Source organism: Rattus rattus, chromosome 2 (genome assembly GCF_011064425.1).
Source record: "Rattus rattus isolate New Zealand chromosome 2, Rrattus_CSIRO_v1, whole genome shotgun sequence".
NCBI classification, from domain to species: domain Eukaryota; kingdom Metazoa; phylum Chordata; class Mammalia; order Rodentia; family Muridae; genus Rattus; species Rattus rattus.
The window spans coordinates 78,599,942-78,622,927 of NC_046155.1; the positions used below are offsets into that span (position 1 = coordinate 78,599,942).

Here is a 22,986-nt window from a genome sequence, read left to right on the forward strand (position 1 = left end):
CACACACACACACACACACACACACACACACACACACACAAGAATGGCCCATTTATAGGAGGACTTGAAAGGTCCCTGCAGAAGCATCAAGGGCTCCTAATTTCTGAGCCATCTCTTCAGCCACTAACCTAGAATTGGCAAAGTGCACACAGTTATCTCAGGTCCTCATTTCTTATTTTTTCTTATTATATTTTGAGGCAGGGTTTCATGTAGCCCAGGCAAGCTGGCCTTGACCCAGAATTCTTGGCCCTCTGCTTCCACCTCCCAGGTATTGGGATTACAGCTGTAGGCCACCACACCGTGCTTCAGCGCCTCTCTCCTTTTCTCTTTCCCTCCCTCCCTCCTCCTCTTTCTCCTCCTCCCCTCCTTCTCTCTCTCTCTCTCTCTCTCTCTCTCTCTCTCTCTCCTCTGTTTCTCTCTCATTCTAACTCTTACTCTGTGCATGTGCATGTGTGTGTGTGTCAGAGTCTTGCTAGGTAGCCCAAGCTGGCCTCATTGCAGTCCCCTAATTCAGAGGCAACTCGGGTTGTAGGCGTGTGCCATCACCCCACTGCCTCTGACTTTCACATATGTGAGGTTTCAGGGCACTGCACCTGCACAAGCCTGCTTCCCACAGACTCTTAGCAGGAAGGAGTACCACAGGGAGGAAAGCTCCAGGGCCACCCACCCATTCCTTTTAGGAAGAAGATGCTTCTTGGCTCGTCAGCAGCACCTCCGAAGCGTGAAGGTAAACACAGCTTTATTATCGTTTCCTGGCTCACCCTGAGTTACGCAAAGTATCCCCAGAGGAAGATGGCGCAGCTGATGCACACAATGCAGTTGACGTCAAGCAGGGTTTTCACCAAGGGATTTTCCTCCAAGGAAACTATGACAGGCTCCACTTTGCTTAGGGGCTCATCCTTGTCTTTTTCCATCCCACAGAGCCACAGGATGGCCTTCAGCACCTTGGACTGTTTGGGGGACACGCCGTCTAGAAAGAGAGGAAGGTCACAGGGAGCCGACTCTCCCTAAGAGGAAGAGGATCAACTACATAGTCCATGAGGTGAGATACAGAACTCATGTTCTTCTGGAAGACCTTCCATATTCGATGGTTTAACTAAACATGAATCAGGAATATTCAGAGAAGTACAGATTTTTCCCATCATTCCTCCCTAAATAATAATACAGCGTAGTGACTACTTCTGCAGCACTGACATTGGATGGGGTGTTCTGGATAATCTAGAACTGCGTTCGAGTATGCATGAGGGTGTACATAGGTTATATGCAGGTCCTGTGGCATTTGTGTGTGCACATGTGTGGGCCTGTGTGCAAGCCAGACAACAGCCTTAGGCACCATTCTTCAGGAGTTGTCTTTTTATAGACAGTCTTCCACTGGCCTGGGACTCCCTGAGTACGTCAGGCTGCTGGCCCAGTGATACTCTGGCTCTGTGTTCCAGGAGCCACCATGTCCCTACTGCTTTCCCTCCTGGGGACCAAATCCAGGTCTTCACGCTTGCAGGGCAAGTACTTTACTGAAAGCTGCCTTCCCAGCCTCTACTTTGCCATTTTTATACCAAGGGCTTGAGCATTCATACATTTCAGCACCCCTATGGGTTCTGGGGTCAGTTTCTCTCAGGCACCGAGGAATAGCTATATCTGTTGGTACCTCACGTCTGGAAGATTATCATGTCTTCAGATGAAAAAGATCAAGGCTTACCCTAACTTAGCAAAGCCACATAGCTGGTAAGTAGTGGCCGTTGGGCTTATGGTCCAGCTCTGTTCCCACTCTGTATCACAGTGCCTTCCAGGAAGATGAATGATTTTGGGCACTTTGAGGGAGTGCCGTTTGTCTGTGTGACACTCAGGCTACACACCCAGCAGCATACAGAAGTCCAGACCTGATCCACCTGACTCAGGGAAGCCAGTCTATACACTGAATATGATAACAGTGGCTTCACTTCTACAAAGACATATGCTCACTGTTAAGGCCTAGATAGAATGTTAAGGCCTCCCTAGGTTAAATGTTAAGGCCTAGGTAAACCATTACTTGGCTAGCCTGCCACTTTTTCGTGTTACTAATGTCATAGGGAAAGTTTCTTATATGTCGTTACTGCTGTTATTAAGAAACCTTCTCATGCCCAAGTTGATCGCATATTCTCTTATATTCTGCGCTCTTGGAAACCAATCACAACAGAAGTCAGTTAGGCCTGCTTTGTGTAGTTAGTCACAATAAACTTGGACCCAAACCAACCAACCAACAGCACTTCCTGTATATAAGCTTTTGTGGTATTTGCTTTTGTAAGCTACCCCTGGGATAGACCCCAACCTAAGAGAGACACCTGTACCAGTATAAGAAACTATTTGGAATAAGGCTTCCATTTTGGTAGGGGTCAAGTAAAGTTTAAGTTCCCACTTGGCAGAAAGAGACAGGTGTGTAGGTAACTGACATCCTGGTTGGCAATTTAAGGCATGGATGTTCGACAAGTCCCATCCTGGTAGACAAGTTAGGTCATGGATATTAAACAAGCCAGTCCCCTGCCACAGTTGAACACCCCAACCAATGGGATCAGGGTAAGTGTATAACAAAGACACGTTCCTAAGGAAATCCCCTATCCCTAAATGCTGACTGGGGAAATAACTTGGGCATAGATGTTTGTGAATTTTAGGCTTAAAAGCACTGTAAGATTGTAATTCAGTGTCATGGTTCAACTCCCAGGTCTGTACCACAGCCTGATCACTCGGTCCTGGAGTGTGTACTTGATAAACTATCCCGGTCTGACTAAGATCAGTGTTTGTGTGGTTGTGAGATGACTCCTAGACCACAACACCCACCTAGTTTTTCAAACATGTGACCTGGGGTTTCTCACTTTCTAGGCTGAGCATGCATAAGGCCCTTGGTTCAATCCCTAGCACTGGAAGAAAAAGAAAGTCCAAGGGTGGGGGTAGGGGGATCTTTGGAGGTTTTTACCTTGAGCTGACATAAGTTAGTATCCATGACTTTTTTAAATGACAACCTGAATCTTCATATCCCGAGAGATAACTTTGCCACATAAATATGAAGGCCTTTTGTCACCAGGTTTTCCCATTGTTCATGAGATGGAAATAAAGGCTCTCATATGAAATCTCCAAATTTTAAAACATTAACTCACATTTTATAAATGGAGTTCAACTGAAATCAGTGATTTGAGGACTGCTGTAGTGCTCCAGCCTACCGTGTGGGATTACACGGAGTCTCCGTGAGCTCTGGGTTTGCGTTAGTGCATCTCTGAAGAGTCTCCTCTAGTTGGTGGGGAAAGCCAGGCATTGGAGCCAGGGGATGCTGAAATTCATAACCTTCCCCCTTTCTAGATGGTGATCTGGCAGAATCCCCCTGAACATACAATGCTTAAGTTCCTCTACAGCTGAGACCAGAGGCAACTCACCACTGTGGGCTTTGGTCGTAGCTTCTTGAACTGACTCCAACTGGATGCTGGTGACTGTGGCCTCTGTAGTCCCATTCTGAGAAATGGTTAGAGACAGGGGGTTTTCTGGTGGCACTGAGTCCTTCTGGGCCACAGGCTCATGACGAGTAAACCAAGTCAGGCGGCTGACCTAAGAAGCGGAGACGACCATGAGACACGGTGGAAGCCGCCATATTTCCTTATTTTTTCCTGCACCCACCTTGGCTTTCCGTTGGACAGTGTTCATCGTGTCCTCCAAGCAGCACCAGTTCCCCCAATTCCTCAGAACCAACAACCATACCTTGCGCTTGCTCCCCTGTCTTCTGACAGCCCTCCTTTCCTTGTATCTAACTGTCCTACTTCTAGGCTATAGCCCTCTGAGCCACAGCGGCCCTTCCACTCAGACATTGCAAGGACAAGGACAAGGTTACACCTGAGCTGACAAGAACTGCTAAGAACCAGGAATGTTTGTGACTTTACACAATGGCAGTTCTAAGAAAAAAAAAAAAGTTCCATGGCCCTAGAAACTCCCTGGCTCCCCATGGATGTATGAATTGAAGCAGAATCAGAAAATGGAGTCATGACCTTTTCTGAGTTCTGCATCACTGTTCCTAAAGCCCTACTCCAGACTTTCCGAATATTTCAATCGTCTTGCTTAAGCCTGGAGTCCGTGTTCTGTTCTTTTGATGAGTCTCAGAGGCTAGGTCTGTCAGCCCAAATGTACCATCTCTTTGGAGGGTGTCTCTGTGAACCAGCTCACAGTGAACACCGTGATGAGGGTGGTAGACGACAGAATCATGGAGAAGTAGAGGTAGTGGACATCCTTCACCACAGCTGGGCGGTCATCGGGCTGGTCACACCGAGGCTGCACGTAGACAAAGTCCAGGATCAGCCTGACCAATCCTAGCAGCAAGCCCAAGATCAGGCCTGAGAAGGCACCCTGTGAACCAAAGGAAAGCCACCTTAGGGATGCCAAGGTCACCAAAAGTTCAAGAAGCCATCTCAAGAGCTTGTCTTTCTTGTGATGCTCACTGTATTGCAAAGGTGTGGAGTTATGGACCTGTCCAAGTCCTCCAAATACTGTCAGCCTTTAGTATCCTGAAGGATCAATTCTAGGCCCTTAGATAACAAACTTCTCAGATGCTCAAATCCCCTGTATAGGATGTTACAGCGTTTGAACATGGCCTATGCGTATCCACTTAAGCACGTTAAATCATCTTCAGGTTATGTGTAACACCAGCACACAATGTGAATACCATGTAAGTAGCTGCCATACTGTATCATTTATATGATAACATCAGAAAAATGTCTGTGCTTGCTCAGTAGGGACACAGATTTTTTTTCCTTGCAAATATTTTTATCCTGCCATTGATTGGGTCTGATTGAGCGCACAGGTGCAGATGCCCAACGGTAATGAACTGATTACACACATTCCCTTCTAACTTGGTTTCCCCGTCAATGCCAAGAGTGTGTCACGAAGCCAAGTGCGGTGGTGAATGCCTGTAACCCCCACACTCAGGGGACGTGTGAGGGAAAACCTGATGAGGCCAACCTGAGCGTGGTGGTTTCTTTTGTAAACTTGACATAGGGTCACCTGTGAAGGGGGGCTCGGGGAGGGACTGTCTAGACCAGGCTTGTCTGTGGGCCTGTCAGTGGAAGGATTGTCTTAATGTAGGAAGGCTCAGCCTGAAAGGGCAGCACTGTTCCCTGGTCTGGGGCTCTGAGCTGTGTTAGAGCAGGGGAGCTGACTGGACACAGAGCACAGGCGTCATCCTCCCTACTTTTGACTGGAGCTGATATGACCACCTGCATCAAGTCCTCGCTACCTTAACTGTGCCATAATAATGGACTCTGACCTGGAAAGACAAGCTCAGTTCTCCCCTAAGGTTTTTGTCAGGATAGTTTAACACAGAAATAGAAATATGCCACATAGTAAAGCCCTGACTCAAAAAAGAAAAATCAAACCCAGGAGACACTTCTGCGGACACCTATCCAGGCTTTTCATGGCCTGGTGGCACCTTTCCCGTGGCTTCCCACACAGGGTTTGCTCTCCCTGGTGACAAGGCTAGCCCACACAGGTCCCTGCCAGACCACTCCCCATCATTTCTCCCAGTGCTTATGGATAGCACCCCGGGGGTTGTGTAGCCAGTTCAGGTTTACCTTCTCATTGGTTCGCTTCCAGAAACATCCCATAATAAAGACCACGGCCACAGGTGGCTGCAGGTAAGAGCTGATAGACTGGATGTAGATGAAAAGTTGACCTCCCTGGCTGGCCTGCACAACGGGGATCCAGAGGATGGAGACCAGCACCAGTGCTAACACAAACACCCTGTGAGGAGAGAGGGGAGCGTGCCTGTCTCCCTCTGAACACCCACTTTCCTACCTTCCTTATGCAGCTTCACTGAGCTGTGAGATCTGCAAGGCAAGAAACCTGTTCCCCATCCCCTCCCCAAAGAGTACAACAAAGTATCCTTTGCTGAATTTGCAGAATATCATCAACACAGCACAGGCAAAACATCCCCTCCCCCATTTACAGTTTATTCCTGCTCCCTCCATGTTTCCCTTCCCTGGAGTTCCTACAAGTGCCCTCTGCCCTTCAGCTGCTGCCTCAGCTGTGCCAGGGTCTCTGAGGTCCACCTAAGGGTTAACACACATCCATATTTCATCCTCTTCAGAGACAGAGACAGCACACGCCCAAGCTAAACCTTGAAGGCCTCCCAAGGGCTGGATTTACAAGTGTGTTTTAACTCCTCAGGATGTTGCATTGATTAAAACAAAATAAAACAAACAAAAACCAAAAACATTAGGGCTAGCGAGATGGTTCAGTGGTTAAAAGCGCCGGCTGCCCTTCCAGAGGACCTGGGTTCAAGTCCCAGCTCTCACATAGCAGCTCACAACTGTCTGTAACTACAGTTCTAGGGGATCCAGTGTCCTATTCTGGCTTTCAAGGGCATGAGGCACACACACAGTACACAAACATACATGCAGGCAAAACAGTCATACACACTAAATAAATAAATCTGTAAAACATTTATTTTGTAGGGGTCATTCAGGGTGCATGGCCCTCATGTGGAGGTCAGAAAACTTATAGGAATTAGCTTTCTTCTTCCACCATGGGTGCCTGGGCATCAAACTCAGGTCATCAAGCTTGGTAGTTAAGTGTCCTTTATTTGTTGGGCTATCTTACCAGCCCATTCACATAATCACCATCAGGATATTGTGATGGAAAAGCATGTGCCATGAACACGCCATTCTCTCGCTTTGCTTGTCCTTCGCCAGCTGATGACAGCAGAATCATCCCCTGCCCCTTTGCTACTGTAAACTACTTGTATAAACATCTGAATTTTATATATTTATAAGTTTATAAATGTATACAATTGTGGTCTCTGGACATTTGCGCTTATACCTAAGAATACAAACCTTTAAGTGACGTGGGAAGTTTATGCTTAACATAATAAGGAACCATAGGCTGTTTTTAATGGAATCATCCAGTCTCATCTGTACTGCACAAGAATCCTATCTTCCTGCATCAGCTTTCCAAGCACTGGGGTGATAGACAGGCATGCACTGCCATGCCTGGCTGTTACTGGCATTCTAGTGGGGAGAAGTGGTGTCTCGTGTAGTAAATGATGCTAAGCGTTTTGTTGCAGGCTCGTAGCCATTTCTCCATCTTCCTTGTTGAAATGCCTATTCAGCTGTTTTGGCAGTTGGTCACACTATGTTCTAAGAGGGCTTCGTATTTTCTAGATTTCAAGTTCTTAGGCATGTAAGGTGGCTTGCAAGCATTTTCTCCGGGCTGTGGCTAGTCTTTACATCTCTTTAATGGTGGCTTTTGAAGTGATCAAGTCCAGTGCATCTGGCTCTTCTGTAATGGGTCAGCATTTGGGGTCAAGGCTAAGGACTCTTTCCCTGAGCCATGGCTGAGGCAGCCCTCGACATGCCTCCTCCTAAGTGGCAGAGCTTCAGGGAGCAGCCTATCTGTGCCCACTCGATGTCACATTATCACAGTGCTCCTTTCTGCTCTCCTCCTGGACATCAGGACTTGAAAGAGACTTGGAATAGAAATTATCCCTGCCCTAGCTTCAGAACACCCCACTGCCTTACCCAGACCTCCTACTGTCCCCGCCCCCCAGGTCCCAATCCAGATTGCTGCTTCTCCTCTGGATCTAGGTCTCCTGATTCCCAGTCAGAACACTCATCGAGGCCTTAGCTGTTCGATTCTCCACATCTAGCATTAGGCCAGCAGATGCAGACCTTTCAGTGCTGTGTGCTGATACTACAGGATTATTTTTAAATACTGGAATATAATATCAGAGTACTGTTCTAATACTGGAGCACAAGGGGCGTTCACAGGACATCTCTTGAATAAGTGACTCCGGCCGAGGTCCTTCTCAGCAGCAGTAATTGAGACCCAGGCAGCTTGGGTACTCTGACTTTGCCTGGTCATGAGCTCGCTCCCCTCTTTCCTCAGTATCTGGACATTTCACTGCCCAGAGTCCTACCCTATAAAGCCTTACCTGCCCACAATCATGAGCTCCCTTTCAGATGCCCGTGGCCGGATGTGGTTCCACAGGTCCATGGTGAAGATGGTGCTGGCACTGTTAAAGATGGAGGTGAGGGAGGACATGAGAGCCGCCACCATCACAGCCATCATGAGCCCACGGAGTCCTGGGGGGCAGAAGGGAGGTCTATAGGCCTTGGGCTTTCTGATGGCAGCTTCTGTCTTTCCTTTTGACCCTATTACCCAGGCCCAAAGCTAACTGATCCTGATGGCTCAGCTCTGAGGAGGTAGACATTCTATTGGCACAGTCAGACGAAACTTTGTGGTTCTGCCAAATTCTGGCCTTTGGGGTGCCCATAGCTCTCCATCTCAGCTATACCTCAGATTAGCACCCAGACAGTATCCTTCTTTCTGGGTGGTCCAGGGGGCTGAGTATAGGGGTGAGGGGACATTACCTGTGGGCAAAAGTTCCAGCACAAGTTTGGGATATGCGATGTCTGAACAGCCAGAGGGGTTGCTACAGACTCTCTGGCAGATGTCGGGATGCGCACAGGCTACTTGATCTACGGAGGAAATGTAAGCCCACAGTGAGACAGACAGGTCCTGAGCCCAGGTCCGACTACAGAGTGCCAGAACCAGGCCAGCCCTAGAAGGCCCATGAGCTATAGCCAAGAGAACTAGAAAAGAGCCTCAACTCTAAGCTGTGGCCATGTCCTCCAGCTTTCTGAGCTCCTGCTGCCAATCTGTAGAACGGGGGAGATAACATACTACTTCATAGCATTACTGTGACCGTTGTCTGCAAAAGCAACTCGTTTCGTAAGATTAGAACAAGGCTGGCAAGAGGGTGCTGACCGTGTCGGCAACCTGTTTGATCCCCGGGCTCTCTGTGGTGGAAGGAGGGAACTCACGTTCACATGTTGTCTCTGACCTCCACACGGATGTCATGACACCTGTGCACACATACACAAAGACAAACTTACTCCACTCTAGCCCCCCCACATACACACACACTAAAATAACGGCTAAAATATATCAATGGAAAAAAGACCAAACCAATTTAATACACATTAAAAATTCAGCACCCAAGTCTGATCATACAGAACATACTAAGAACACATCACTACTATCACTGGACGTCAAATAGAGCTGTGACACTTAACAGCCGGTCATAGGTAGAATTCTACCTCAGATGTGTTACCTAATAGCCAGTCATAGGAAGAATCCTGTCTAAGACTTCATTTCCTCGGCTGTCAGAATGGGGGACAGCTAATCACACCTACAGTGAAGTCCCTCTATGTTACTTTTTAAAAGAATACTTGACTTCTTTTTTCATGGGTGTTGGGTCTAGGACTCGGGGCTTTGTGTATACCGGGCACGCAGTCTACTACTGAGCTGCACCCCAGCCCTGTCAGTGTTTTTAACCCCCACTTCCTGCCTCCCTCAGATGCTCCTAGGGTTCAGGTACTGCTGCTCGTTTTAGATTCAAGCTCTCCATGAGTTTCTAACCCTGAATATCTTTCCTCTCTTTTCTCGCCTTTTAAACAAATTATTTTACACTGTGTGATAGAGGTCCTGCCTTTAATCCCAGCACTGCCCAGGAGGCAGAGGAGACAGGCAGATCTCCTGTGTTCAGGGCCAGCCTGGTCTACAGATCAAATTCCAGTGATTTCCAGGACAGCCAAAGCTGCACAGAGAAACTCAGCCTTGAAAAACCAAACCAACTAAACAACCAAACAGCAGTGACAAAAACCTTTATCTTTAAATTCTCTGTCCACGTATGTGTCTGTAAATGGGCTTGTGCACGTGATTACAAGAGCCCAGAAAAAGGCGTTGGATCCCCTGGAACTGGAGTTTCAGGGGGTCGTGAGTTGCCTCGCCTGGGTGCTGGGAACTGAACTCAGGTCCTCTGGAAATGTGTTAAGAGCTCTTCACTATGAGCCATCTTTCCAGCCCTACTGTATTGCTTCCCCCCGCCCAATTTTTTTCCTCTCCTGAGAAATTCTCTGATTTCTCCAGTGTAAAATTGCCTACCCATCCTGGTTCTCTGGTTTGTCTCAGTGGTGCACCTCTGCTGTGGCGAGGGTGTAGCTTGACTTCATGTGTTGGGGTTTGGGTCCTCAGTGTGGCAATATCTGGAGGCCCTTTAAGAGACGGAGTTTAGTAGGAAGTCCTTAGATCATTGGGGATGTATCCCTTAGACAGGGTTAAGACTGGGTTGGGGGGATGGCTCAATCAGTAAAATGCTTGCTGAGTGAGCCTGGGGACCTGAGTTCAGCTCCCAGAATCCATAGGAAAAGCTGGCCAGATCCCTGGAGCTCATTCTCAAGCCGTCCTAGTCAGATCAGTGAGCTCCAGGTTCACGGAGAGACCCTGTCTTTAATTAAAATAAGATAGACCAAAACTGAGGAGACAATAGCAACTCTCGCTCTCCACATGTACCTGCACACACATGGATTGTATCTGCACACACACACACACACACACACACACACACACACACACACGCAAATCCATAGACACCCATAGGCCATATGCATGCACACCTCACCCCTCAGAAGAGTCAAGGACTAAGAGCTTCTGAGGAAACGAGCAGAGAAGAAAATGCTCAACAGCCTCACTGCTGGGGCACAGAAGCCTCCTACCGCTGAAGTTCAAACCTGTGTGTTTCATTCCACCCTGGGAAGTGCTCTTCTTCTCTTTGCAGAGGAGGAGGAGGAGGGCCCTCTCACAGACATCTAGTCATTAACTACCAAGGGCTTGTCCTAAAAATGCAACCTTCAAGCTCAGGCCACGTGATGGGAGCAAAGCTCGCGAAGCATGTTCGGTTGAGAACACAGTGCTCTCCCTACGGAGGAGAACACAGTGCTCTCCCTACGGTGGGGAACACAGTGCTCTCCCTACGGTGGGGAACACAGTGCTCTCCCTACGGAGGAGAACACAGTGCTCTCCCTACGGTGGGGAACACAGTGCTCTCCCTATGAGGAGAACACAGTGCTCTTCCCACGGTGGGGGAACACAGTGCTCTCCCCATGGTGGGGGGGAACACAGTGCTCTCCCCACGGTGGGGGGAACACAGTGCTCTCCCCACGGTGGGGAACACAGTGCTCTCCCTACGGTGGGGAACACAGTGCTCTCCCTACGGTGGGGAACACAGTGCTCTTCCTACAGTAGGGAACACAGTGCTCTTCCCACGGTAGGAACACAGTGCTCTCCCTATGGTGGGGGAACAGAGTGCTCTTCCTGACAGTGGGGGGGAACACAGTGCTCTCCCTATGGTGGGGAACACAGTGCTCTCCCTACGGTGGGGAACACAGTGCTCTCCCTACAGTGGGGAACACAGTGCTCTCCCTACGGTGGGGAACACAGTGCTCTTCCTACAGTGGGAACACAGTGCTCTTCCTACGGTGGGGAACACAGTGCTCTTCCTACAGTGGGGAACACAGTGCTCTCCCTACGGTGGGGAACACAGTGCTCTCCCTACGGTGGGGAACACAGTGCTCTCCCTACGGTGGGGAACACAGTGCTCTCCCTATGAGGAGAACACAGTGCTCTCCCTACGGTGGGGAACACAGTGCTCTCCCTACGGTGGGGAACACAGTGCTCTCCCTACGGTGGGGAACACAGTGCTCTCCCTACGGGGGGAACACAGTGGGAAACAAAGTGCTTTCCCTATGAGGAGAACACAGTGCTCTTCCTACGGTGGGGAACACAGTGCTCTCCCTATGGTGGGGAACACAGTGCTCTCCCTACGGTGGGGAACACAGTGCTCTCCCTACGGTGGGGAACACAGTGCTCTCCCTACGGTGGGGAACACAGTGCTCTCCCTATGGTGGGGAACACAGTGCTCTCCCTACGGTGGGGAACACAGTGCTCTCCCTACGGTGGGGAACACAGTGCTCTCCCTACGGTGGGGAACACAGTGCTCTCCCTACGGTGGGGAACACAGTGCTCTTCCTACAGTGGGGAACACAGTGCTCTTCCTACGGTGGGGAACAGAGTGCTCTTCCTACAGTGGGGAACACAGTGCTCTCCCTATGGTGGGGAATACAGTGCTCTCCCTACGGTGGGGAACACAGTGCTCTTCCTACGGTGGGGAACCCAGTGCTCTTCCTACGGTATGGTCTGGACCAGAAAGTGACCTGCTGGTAAGGCGCTTGCTACACAGGCATAGGGGCTGAGCTCAGGTGCCCAGCACCCATGGAAAGCTGAGTGCAGAGTGGGTCTGTAAAGCAAATGCTGAGGAAAGATGGAGACAGGCAAACCCTGGAGCTCAGTGCCCCCTAGTCCAGCTGAGTCAGCGAGCTCCAGGGTCAATAAGATCCTTTCAAAAAGTAAGGTGTAGTGACAGAGATCGGCCATTCATACACACACACACACACACACACACACACACACACACACACACAAGGGGGGCGGGGGTGAGGGAGGGAAGGGAGGGGTGAGAGAGGGAGTGGGAGAGATAGAATATTCACATTGATGAAATTAATAGGCTCAACTAAGTTTTAAATGACCCCGGCAGCCCTGTGATAGCACATCATTCAATAACAATTACTTACCTGTTAATTAATAACTATTTATATATGACACATCTGCTTGACAGAGACCTCACCCCCTACCCACCTTACAGATGAGAAAACAAAGGAAAGAGAAGTTAAATGACGAGATTGAGGCCACATAGCTCCTATGAGGCAGAGCTGAGGCTCCAGCACAGACAGTGTAGAACAGCCCTAACCACCAGGACCTGCCCGTGCACAGGGACCGCCCTTAGCAGGTGCACAGTGACTGTTGCTTTATACTGTGCTCCTTGTTAACTGTGCTCCTTGTTACTCGACAGCTGTATACTTTTCCATGGAGTCACCAAGAAGCCTAGTTCCCAGATCTTGCCCTCCCCAGACCCTGGTGGCTTTTCCCAAGCTGTCTGCCCTCTGCATGGGGACATGACTTGTGATCCCCATCTGGGCTGAAGAGACAAGCTCTCAGAATTCAGCACCATGGATGGCACCTTCCTCCAGCTCCTCCTATTCTTAAAGATTCTAAACAACCGGCTACTGGATGGTCGTTCATCCTATCCTTTCTTTGCTTCTGTATAACATATGTTGGGGTGGGGAGTGGGGGAGCACAATTTCCACTTCATGGTTCCCTTGGTGCTGCTCAAGGAAAAACAGGTTTGTTATGTGCAGATCACCAGCTCCTGACACCACAGCGCCACAGAGGCTCCTGGCCACATCATTCTATTAAGTACTGTTTATCCCTGTGTATAAACCTCCTGACTACATTTAAAGAACAAAAGCTAGCCAAACATGGTGGTGCATACCTGTAATTCCAGCACTTGAGAGGCAGATATTGGAGCATCATGAGTTCAAGGCCAGCCTAGGCCATGTAAGATTCTGTCTCAAAAAGAAACCCTTATGGGGTGTGTGGTGGTGGTGGTGGTGGTGGTGCCGTGTGTGTGTGTGTGTGTGTGTGTGTGTGTGTGTGTGTGTGACTATAGAGTTATTTATGTACCCTGATATTTATTGTCACGGGAGGGGCTCCATCAGACCAAAGTTATCAGAACACTGAGCTCAAACCCTAGAGCACAAGCATATGACTTGTCTTGGGGAATAAGCATTGGGAACCACATGACCTTAGGGTAGTTTATGGTGTGAAGAGTGAAGACTCCCACAAGCATCCACACCAGTGGGTCTTGTCTGCTGAGCCAATGTTGGGGAGCAGGGTGAAGTCAGTCGATAGATCGGGAGACCATTTCCTAAACCTGAGACTTGCGGACAGACCGATGACCTTTAGATCCCCCAACAGCCTCCTCACCTGGAAAGAGGATTCTGCTCACCATACCAGGGAACACCATTAGGAAAAGAGGAAGCACTTTCAGGTATGCAGCCATCAGGGAGCCACCTTTGGCATGAGACAGGTTCTTGGCAGCCAGACTCCGCTGAACAATCACCTGGAACACGAAGGTGGTTGGAAGCTGAAGATGGTGTGCGCACTGGCTGTGTGTATCTCCTCAGTAGGAGTGAAGGAACTGAGATCTGGGTCCTTGTTTAGGAGAAGGCATTTTTCTTCACCTTTATCCCTTGATCTGGCTGTGGTGACCATGACTCCTTACTGCCCCCTTCCTATTGTTAGACCTTGTCACCAGTTACAGTTCACTCCAGAACTAACCTGCCTCTTTGGCTATTGTAGTTAGGTAAAAGAATGTACTAGAGATAGTCCAGTTAAATCTATCAGTAGAAATATATATATGTATTAAATAAAATATGCATATATGTATATATGTATATGAATATAAATATATGTATACTCACATTGCCTATTATACATACACATATATATGCAAAGGAGGAGCCAGAGAGATGGCTGCCCTTGCAGGGGATTTATCGTCAGTTTCCAACACCCACATGGTTACTCATAAGCATCTGTTCCTCAGTCCCAGAGAATCTGAAACCCTCTTCTCACTTACAGGCACCAGGTACACACATAGTACACCGACATACATCCTGGCCAACATTCATAGACATACGGTGAAAATAAATAAATGCTGAGGAAGGCAAAGGAAAGATGTGCTCTACCAGAATAACCCCAGTGGGATCATTAACCATGGAGAGAACATGACCTGGCAGGCTGCACCCTGGATATCTCATAGGTAGGGCTCTTAGGAGATGATGTCACCCTGATGATGTCACATCGATGATGTCACCTCAATGATATCACATCGATGATGTCACCTCAGAGGAACTTTAGAGGTGGAGTTACACAGCCTGAGTTCAAGCCTGTCTCCTCACCGCCTGGCTGTGTGAACCTGGGCACCCAGTGCTGCCTCTCTTTGCCTTAGTATTCTCACCGACCAAATGGACAGCTTTGGAATTAGGTAGAAGTATTTGGAGTACTCAGGACAGCATCTAACACATAGTAATTTCTCATAGATGGTAATTGCCATAATTTGCATGTGTGGTGCTAAATATAAAATGCTAATGCTATAACTGCAGAGATAGTGACAGAAACTGAGCCAGAGGACAAGTGTTAGAATCCAAGAGATTCATCCACTCAGAACTCAAAAGCCCGGGTCATGACTGAGACAACATCAGTCTGTGGCTTTTAAATTCTGAAGCTGATAGAAATTGTAGCAATCGAGTGATTCTTTGTATTTTTGATTCTGTGTGCTTTCACTTCTTTTGTTTCACCATACTTTTTAAAAAGTATCTTAACCTCTCAGGGGACATGCTTATCTGTCATCTCTGTGTCCCCAGGCAATGGCAGAGTAGCTTCAGATTGGCTCCAGATTCCTAAGTGCCTGGATCGTCTGGGCTGTTTGTTGGACAAATGACATGCACTTCAAATCTTGAAGTTTATCATCTCCTCCTTATCTTCTCACAAGGGAGCTTATGGCTAGCTCTCCCCAGACATGGGGCAGTGGTACCCACCCCGTGTGACCAGATGCTCCAGATCCACCGTTAGCATCTGTAAATGTAAGAAGTAAAGCCACTGGTAGAGGAGAGGACGGAAGGAATGGAGGAGGTGGGGAAACAGAGGACAGCATATAGCAAAGTCACACCACAGACATCACCCACCCCAAGGCCCTGGGGAGGCCTTCGGCCAGCTCCCTACCTGATCTGTACACCAGTACCAAAGAGACGGGATGGACATTCCAAACAGGATCCCGGGCCAGGGGAGATCAGATGTCAATGGATCTCGGAAGAGGTGGAAGGCATCTTCTCGGGGTAGGCCACAGCTGCTGTTCTCACTCCGGTTACTAGCCAGGGCTAAGAAGTACTGGTCCTTCAGGCCTTCCATCCCACCTACGGCTGCAAAACCTAGGGAGCAGAAGAAGCCTAAGGTTGCCAGGACATCATGGAGTACATAGCAAGGTAGAGACAGGTGGTGGCCTAGTTAGGGCAGAGCTGCTGAGGAACTGTGTCCCCTTAAGGGTTCTCAGTCTGTCCTTTTTCTCTTATGTCTTCATACCTGCTGTAGATTGCTCCTCTGAATAGTTTTCTGTTGTTTATCTGTTTACACACAGACTTGGGCATGCGGGCGTATGGGTGTATTCATGTGCACATGCCACAGTGTGGGTGTAATAGTGTGAGTGAAATAGTGTGAGTGCAATACTGTGAGTGTAAAAGTGTGAGTGTAACAGTGTGAGTGTAAAAGTGTGAGTGTATTAGTGTGAGTATAAAAGTGTGAGTGTAAAAGTGTAAGTATAATAGTGTGAATGTAATAGCGTGAGTGTAAAAGCATAAGTGTAATAGCGAATGTAATAGTGTGAGTGTAAAAGTGTGAGTGTAATAGTGTGAGTGTAAAAGTGTGAGTATAATAGTGTGAGTGTAAAGGTATGAGTGTAATAGTATGAGTGTAATAGTGTGAGTGTAAAAGTGTGAGTATAACAGTGTGAATGTAATAGTGTGAGTATAATAGTGTGAGTGTAAAGGTATGAGTGTAATAGTGTGAGTGTAAAAGTGTGAGTATAATAGTGTGAATGTAATAGTGTGAGTGTAAAAGTGTGAGTGTAATACTGTGAATGTAAAAGTGTGAGTAAAATAGTGTGAGTGTAAAGGTATGAGTGTAATAGTATGAGTGTAATAGTGTGTGTGTAATACTGTGAGTATAATAGTGTGAGTGTAAAGGTATGAGTGTAAAGGTATGAGTGTAATAGTATGAGTGTAATAGTGTGAGTGTAAAAGTGTGAGTATAATAGTGTGAGTGTAATAGTGTGAGTGTAATAGTGTGAGTGTAATAGTGTGAGTGTATAATGTGAGTGTAAAAGTTAGATCAGAGGGCAGCCTGTAGGAGTCAGTTTTCTCCTTCCACTGTGTGAATTCCAGCAGGTCACAAGGCCTGACAGCAAGTGTCTCTATGCACGGAGTCATCTCACCGACTACTATTTGTGAATGCACGGTGTAAAGCAGGGGGATTGTTAAAAAAAAAAAAAGTAGGAAGCAGTCCATCAAATAACAGACCTCTGATGTTAAATAATAAAATAGTAGCTCTTAGAATGGTTTAGTTTTGACACTGTGAATGCACACACGAAGATACTCAAATAGCAAGGAGCTGGGGAGATGGCTCAGAGGGTAAAGTACTTGCTTCACACACACAAAGGCCTGAGTTTGGATCCACGGCACCCACATAAGAGCTGGGCGTCACAGTGATCATCTGTAACCATACCATTGGGATAGCAAAAGAGGTGTGGTGGATCCCAAGGGCTTGCTGTTCATCTAGCTAATGGGCGAGCTCCAGGTTCAGTGGGAGATTCCTGCCTCAAACAGTAAGGTAGAAGGAGATTGAGAAGACACCTGACATCACCTCCTACCCTCCACGTGTGTGCTCATGAGCAAGCACACCCATAGACAATAGACATGTGTGCAAACACCATACCACACACACACACACACACACACACACACACAATCAGCAACAACTCCATGCAGCTTGGACTGGGCCCCAGAGGCCCCTCTGCCTTGTGTCCCACCTGTAGTGGGAGCCACTGTGGTGTGTAAGTGCGTGGTGGAGAGTCGGGGGAGGAAAAGATACCGAACAGTTTGAACAGCGTGAAGAAAGGCGGCAATGGAATCGGAGGGTAGTGAGGAACAGCCTGCTGGGAGTAACCTCTGCTGCCCCCTGAAGCCACGGTAATGTGCCGGCTGGTGCTGTGGGCCGTGCTCGTGTCCCTGGCCATGCAGCAGCAGGGGTTGTGCCAAGTCTGTAGCTCATATTACCATCAAAGGCCAGGCAGATACCCCTGGTCTAGGCTGCTGCCTGGGACCATGTCGATGTTCAAGGGCTGTGCAGAGCTGGTCCCGCTCCTCACCAGCTGTGGCACTTGGGAGAGCGGGCCCATATCTTACCTAGGCAGCATAGTAGAGCTGGTCCTGGTGGCAGGACAGGAACAGGTGAGCCGCCCAAGGGTGAGTCAGAAGAGCTGGCCTTACCCCTTGTCTGGAGAGATGGCTCAACAGTTAAGAGCACTTGCTGGAGTGCTTAAGAGGAATGGGGTTCAATAACCAGGATCTACATAGAGGCTCACAACCATCTGTAACTCTGGTCCCTGGGGATCCAACACCCTCTTTTGACCTCAGCAGATGCTGTACACACAAATGCCTGCACACAAGCACACACTCATGCACCCCCATCCTGTCCCCTCCCCATATCTATCTATATCTATATATCATATACTATATATCTATATATCTATAAATCTATATCTATATCTATACACACAAACACACAAACACACACACATACACACACACATGCACACACTCGCATACCCTATCCTACCCCCACCCTATATCTATATATCTATATCTATATCTATATCTATATCTATATCTATCTATATATATACACACACACACATACACACACTCACACACCCTATCCCACCCCCACCCCATATCTCTCTCTCTCTATCTATATATATGTATATACATATATATATATACACACACACACACACACACACACACACACACACACACACACAGGCACATATGCAGACACAATACCCAAGCAATAAAAGAAATTAAAAGTCTTTTGAGAAGCAAGTGAACCCAAACAGACAAAGCCCAGCAGACAGAACGTTGAGTATAGAATTGAGACAGGAGTGGGATCAAGCTTCCTACGTTAATGGATCATTTGGTGATTACTGAAGTATGAAGTACAGAAGCATAGGCCAGCGTGAAGGCCGGGGCCTGGCCTTCTGTCTGACTGAAGTGCAGACCCTGGCTTGACAGATGAGGCTTGGGACTGGGATTCCTTTTATGAGCTCCAGGGTGACACTGAGGTTGCTGGCCTTGGACCACGCTCTGGTAGTGCCAGTGTAGGAGCTGTCAGAGTACCAAGTAAAACACTACTTAGATAAAAGATAATGGCTCCTGAATTTTATCTTGATCTACTCAACCCCTTCCAGGTCATTTTTCTAGGTCATTAAGCAGCCAATCATATCAGTATCTATAAATAATAACATCATCTCTTTGATTTCAATAGGTGTATCTTATATTTTACATGGCAGCAAGTCATAAAAATAATTTTTTCCTGTTTCTACCAGGACAGCTTGTAGTATCAAATGTTCTGGTTTCTTCTTTAGAAATTAGACTATTAAGGTTTCCTTTTTTTTTTCTGGAATCAAATTTAGTAAGTCACAGTCTATATATGAGCAAGGAATGGTGGCTGCCTCTCAACCTGGTTATCTCCTGTCATCTGGCTGACTCCTGCTGTCATGACATAAACTTCTGTTCCATAAGGTCCTCCCACAGTGACAGACTGAAATCCCGGAACTCTGAGCCAATGCAAAGCTCTCCTGTTTCTAAGTTGTTCGTGTCAGTAACAGACATAAAAACAAAACAAACAAAAACCAAAAACCCTCTGGAAGACCAGACTCTATCACAGCACAGGCAATGCCCAAGGCATTTGAAGCTGGAGGTGTGCAAAAGAGCTATCACTAAATAAACAAACAAACAAACAAACAAACAAACAATAAATAAATAAATAAATAAATAAATATCTAAACTCGGCTCAGCCCCTAGCCAGATTGGCCCCTCATTAACTACCTGGCCAAAGAGTTAAGCTCACATCCAAACATAAATTCAATTTACTCAACATCGAAGGAAATAACGAGGTGCCCAAGAACGAAGGAAAAATGACCTACCGTTTTGAAACAAAGTGATAAAGACCAACTGAGAGGTGACCCAGATGTGGCAACTGTCAGACCGGAAATGAAAAATAACCGTGATTAATAGGTTATACAGGCTGCAGTGCGGATGCGGTCGATATTCATGACTAGAGGGACGTTCTCAGCAGAGATACACGAGGAAAGGCTAAATGGCACTGGGCTGTATTGGTGGTAGAGCCCATGCTGGGTGAGCATAAGGAGATTGGCTTGCTCCCCGATAATGGGAAAAAAAAAAACGAAAGAGAAGGATGAAGGATGAAGGAGAGAGGGTAGAGAGGGAGGGAAAGAAAAGAAAAGGTGAAAGGTTATAATGGAGATGATACAGAGATGGCAATTGCTCTTCCATCAGCAGACAACACAGCCAAAGAAGCCATCAGCAAGCTGGGAAACAGGCAAATCCGAATAGCTCATGCTGAGGTAGGAAGAAGAGGCCGTGAGAAGGAAAGTGTGACATAGGGGTTGGTGAGGCTTGGAGCTAACGGGTGTGATGATGCAATGGCCTTTAATCCCAGCTGTAACCCAACCCTGAGAGGCAGAGATGGAGGCCAGCATGGTCTACAGAGCAAGCTCCAGAACACCCAGGAGGAGGACGGGAGGGGGGGGGAGGGGAGGGGGAGGGGAGGGGAGGAGGGGAGGAGGAGGAGAGGAGGAAGAGGAGGAGGAGAAAGAGGAGAGGTGGGGAGGCAAGAGGAGAGGTGAGAAATCAAAATGTGCCATTAAACCACACTTCCCCAAATCCTGAGAGTCTCAGTGAGGATAAACACAACCCCCATTTACATATTTACATATTAAAAAGCTGCAGCTAAAGGGACCAGGCAGGCACAATAGCTTAGAAGCTCAGCGATGGCCTCAGCCACACAGGGAAAAAAAAAAAAAAAAAAGCCAAAGGTGTTAAAAGTTAAACAGTCTTTAGGTAGTGGCTTAGTCCCGGGAAGCTCTGGTTGGTTGGCATGGTTGTTCATATGGGGTCTCGAGCCCCTTCAGCTCTTCCAGTCCTTGTTCTGATTCCTTCAACGGGGGTCCCCGTTCTCAGTTCCGTGGTTTGCTGCTGGCATTCGCCTATGTATTCTGGCTGTGTCTCTCAGGAGAGATCTACATCTGGTTCCTGTCAGCCTGCACTTCTTTGCTTCATCCATCTTATATGGACTGACCCTGGACTCTGACCTCATAGGTAGCAATGAATAGCCTAGTAAGAGCACCAGCGGAAGGGGAAGCCCTTGGTCCTGCCAAGACTGAACCCCCAGTGATTGTTGGGGGGAGGGCGGTAATGGGGGGAGGATGGGGAGGGGAACACACATATAGAAGGGGAGGGGGAGGGGGAGGGGGGATGTTGGCCTGGAAACCAGGAAAGGGAATAACAATTGAAATGTAAATAAGAAATAACCAAGTTAATAAAGATGGAGGGGGAAAAAAAGTTAAACAGTAAAAAAGTTGATGCAGAAAACTTCAAGGCAGCCAAAGGAGGTCTCAGGACATGGAGAAGTAGAAGTGAGAACAGCAGACCTCCCCGCTGAGGTGCAGAAGGCAGGAGAGACTCCTCTAAGATTATACAGTAAAGGCGGTTTTCAAGAGTGACCAATAAGTGGGTGTTCTCAGACATACAAAACTTTACTACGGCAGGGGGAGAAAATAGAAATGAAGAAACTTATTTTTCTTCACCAGGGTGCAGAACAGTCCAACTAAAAGCTAGCAAGTGATTTATTGTTTGAAACATGAAACAAATGTATGACTCTGTGGCTATTTCTTTGAAATCTCATTTGAAAGTTGAAAGTGACATAGGTCCAAAACACAGTCCGTGCCCCATGCAGGGCTAAAAGCCAAACTCTTCCTGTGACTTTGGCACCCACTCCCGGGCTTCTCCACAAATGTTTTGTTTTCTTTTTTTTTTTTTTTTTTCCGGAGCTGGGGACCGAACCCAAGGCCTTGCGGTTGCTAGGCAAGCGCTCTACCACTGAGCTAAATCCCCAACCCCTTCTCCACAAATGTTACAAGTTTCTCTGCGAGGGGCAAGATGGCCTAGGTTTGAAGTCTGAAGCCGCTTGCCCAGACCGGAGTCCTCGTGTTTTGTTTGTTTCTAACGTTCTGTCTCTTTATGTCTCCCTGGCTGACTGTGAGCTCCTGGGCTCCAGCTTCTTCAATCTCTCAAGTGCCTGCCGTGTGTGTGTGTGTGTGTGTGTGTGTGTGTGTGTGTGTGTGTGTGTGTGTGTGTGTGTGCATCTGCATACCTGGCAGCCATTTTACACTATTGGCCTTGTTTGGCAGTCACTGCCTTGAGTCTTGCAATTTAAAAGACTAACAGGCCAAGGAGAAGGCTGAGTAGCTGAGGCACTTGACATACAAGTGTGAAGACCAAAGCCTGGGTGCCTGGAGCCCACGGATGAACTAGATGTGACAAGCCACCCATAATCTCAGCATGTCGTAAGCAGAGAGGGAGTCTCCATAGCAAACTGACTGGCCATACTAGAATTGGTGGGTTTGTGTGGAGACTTGAAGGCACAAGACACCGAAGTCAACCTTGGACCTCCACACGCACCTCGCACAAGCAGATATGCATACATAAATGCATGTGCATGCACCACACACACACACACACACACACACACAAACAGAATAATGGCGATCTCCGATGTCACTGTTCTGAGTTTTACATGGACGTGCATCTGAATGCCATGTGCTTTGATATGTTGTATGACACAGTGACACTGGGCAGAGAACATGAAAGCACTGTTCTGCTGTCCTGCTCTTCCTCGTCCAAATCTCAAAAGGTCAAAAGCATCACTGTCTGTCAAGGCCTGACGGCTCCCTTTCTTTCATTCATTTATGTAATCGTTTATCGATACCAGTATCAGAAGAGGATTGTCCGTTTTTCATTTTGAAAAATAGTCAATTCATTCTCTATCCACTGCAAACTGGCCAGCTCTGAAACTGTACACCCACAAGCGACAAAACAAGACTCAGCAGGTTGTACTTCTATACTCCTTTATGTGTCATAACAGTACTCAATGAAGGAGACTGTCAGTTTGAGAGGGAGCCACATAGGAAGAGTTGGAGGGAGGAAAGGGAGAGGAGGTGACATAATAATATTTTAATTTAAAATATTATTTTAAAAAAGAAAAATAGTCAATTCCAGAGCTGGGGATATGGCTTGTCAGTGCCCATGTGAGAGCTGCACAGAGCTATAAGCTTGGGGGAGGGGCAGACCAGTGATTCCAGAGTTGACCAGTCAGCCAGTGTAAGCAAATCAGTGAGCTCCAGGCTCAAAGCGTTGGAGGAGAGAGGTGGAGGAGAGTAACTGAAGAAGAAATGTGATGTTGCACGCACACATACAAACATATAGGTGATATCCCTCCTCCTCTCTCTCTCTCTCTCTCTCTCTCTCTCTCTCTCTCTCTCACACACAC

The 22,986-nt window shown here is 47.7% G+C and overlaps 1 protein-coding gene across 1 annotated transcript in view; it reads right to left on the reverse strand.

Annotated features, from left to right (window-relative positions):
* Positions 1 to 722: 722 nt before the first annotated feature.
* The window catches only part of Slc5a11 (solute carrier family 5 member 11), a 42,737-nt gene continuing 20,473 nt past the window's right edge, over positions 723 to 22,986 (reverse strand). Inside the window, exons 9-16 of the mRNA XM_032892711.1 lie at positions 15,526 to 15,731; positions 13,729 to 13,864; positions 8,376 to 8,483; positions 7,937 to 8,087; positions 5,580 to 5,748; positions 4,144 to 4,359; positions 3,402 to 3,570; positions 723 to 970 (exon numbers count right to left, since the gene is read on the reverse strand). Coding sequence (XP_032748602.1) covers positions 768 to 970; positions 3,402 to 3,570; positions 4,144 to 4,359; positions 5,580 to 5,748; positions 7,937 to 8,087; positions 8,376 to 8,483; positions 13,729 to 13,864; positions 15,526 to 15,731 — 1,358 coding nt within the window. The 3' untranslated portion in view covers positions 723 to 767. The remainder of the gene's footprint in view (positions 971 to 3,401; positions 3,571 to 4,143; positions 4,360 to 5,579; positions 5,749 to 7,936; positions 8,088 to 8,375; positions 8,484 to 13,728; positions 13,865 to 15,525; positions 15,732 to 22,986) is intronic.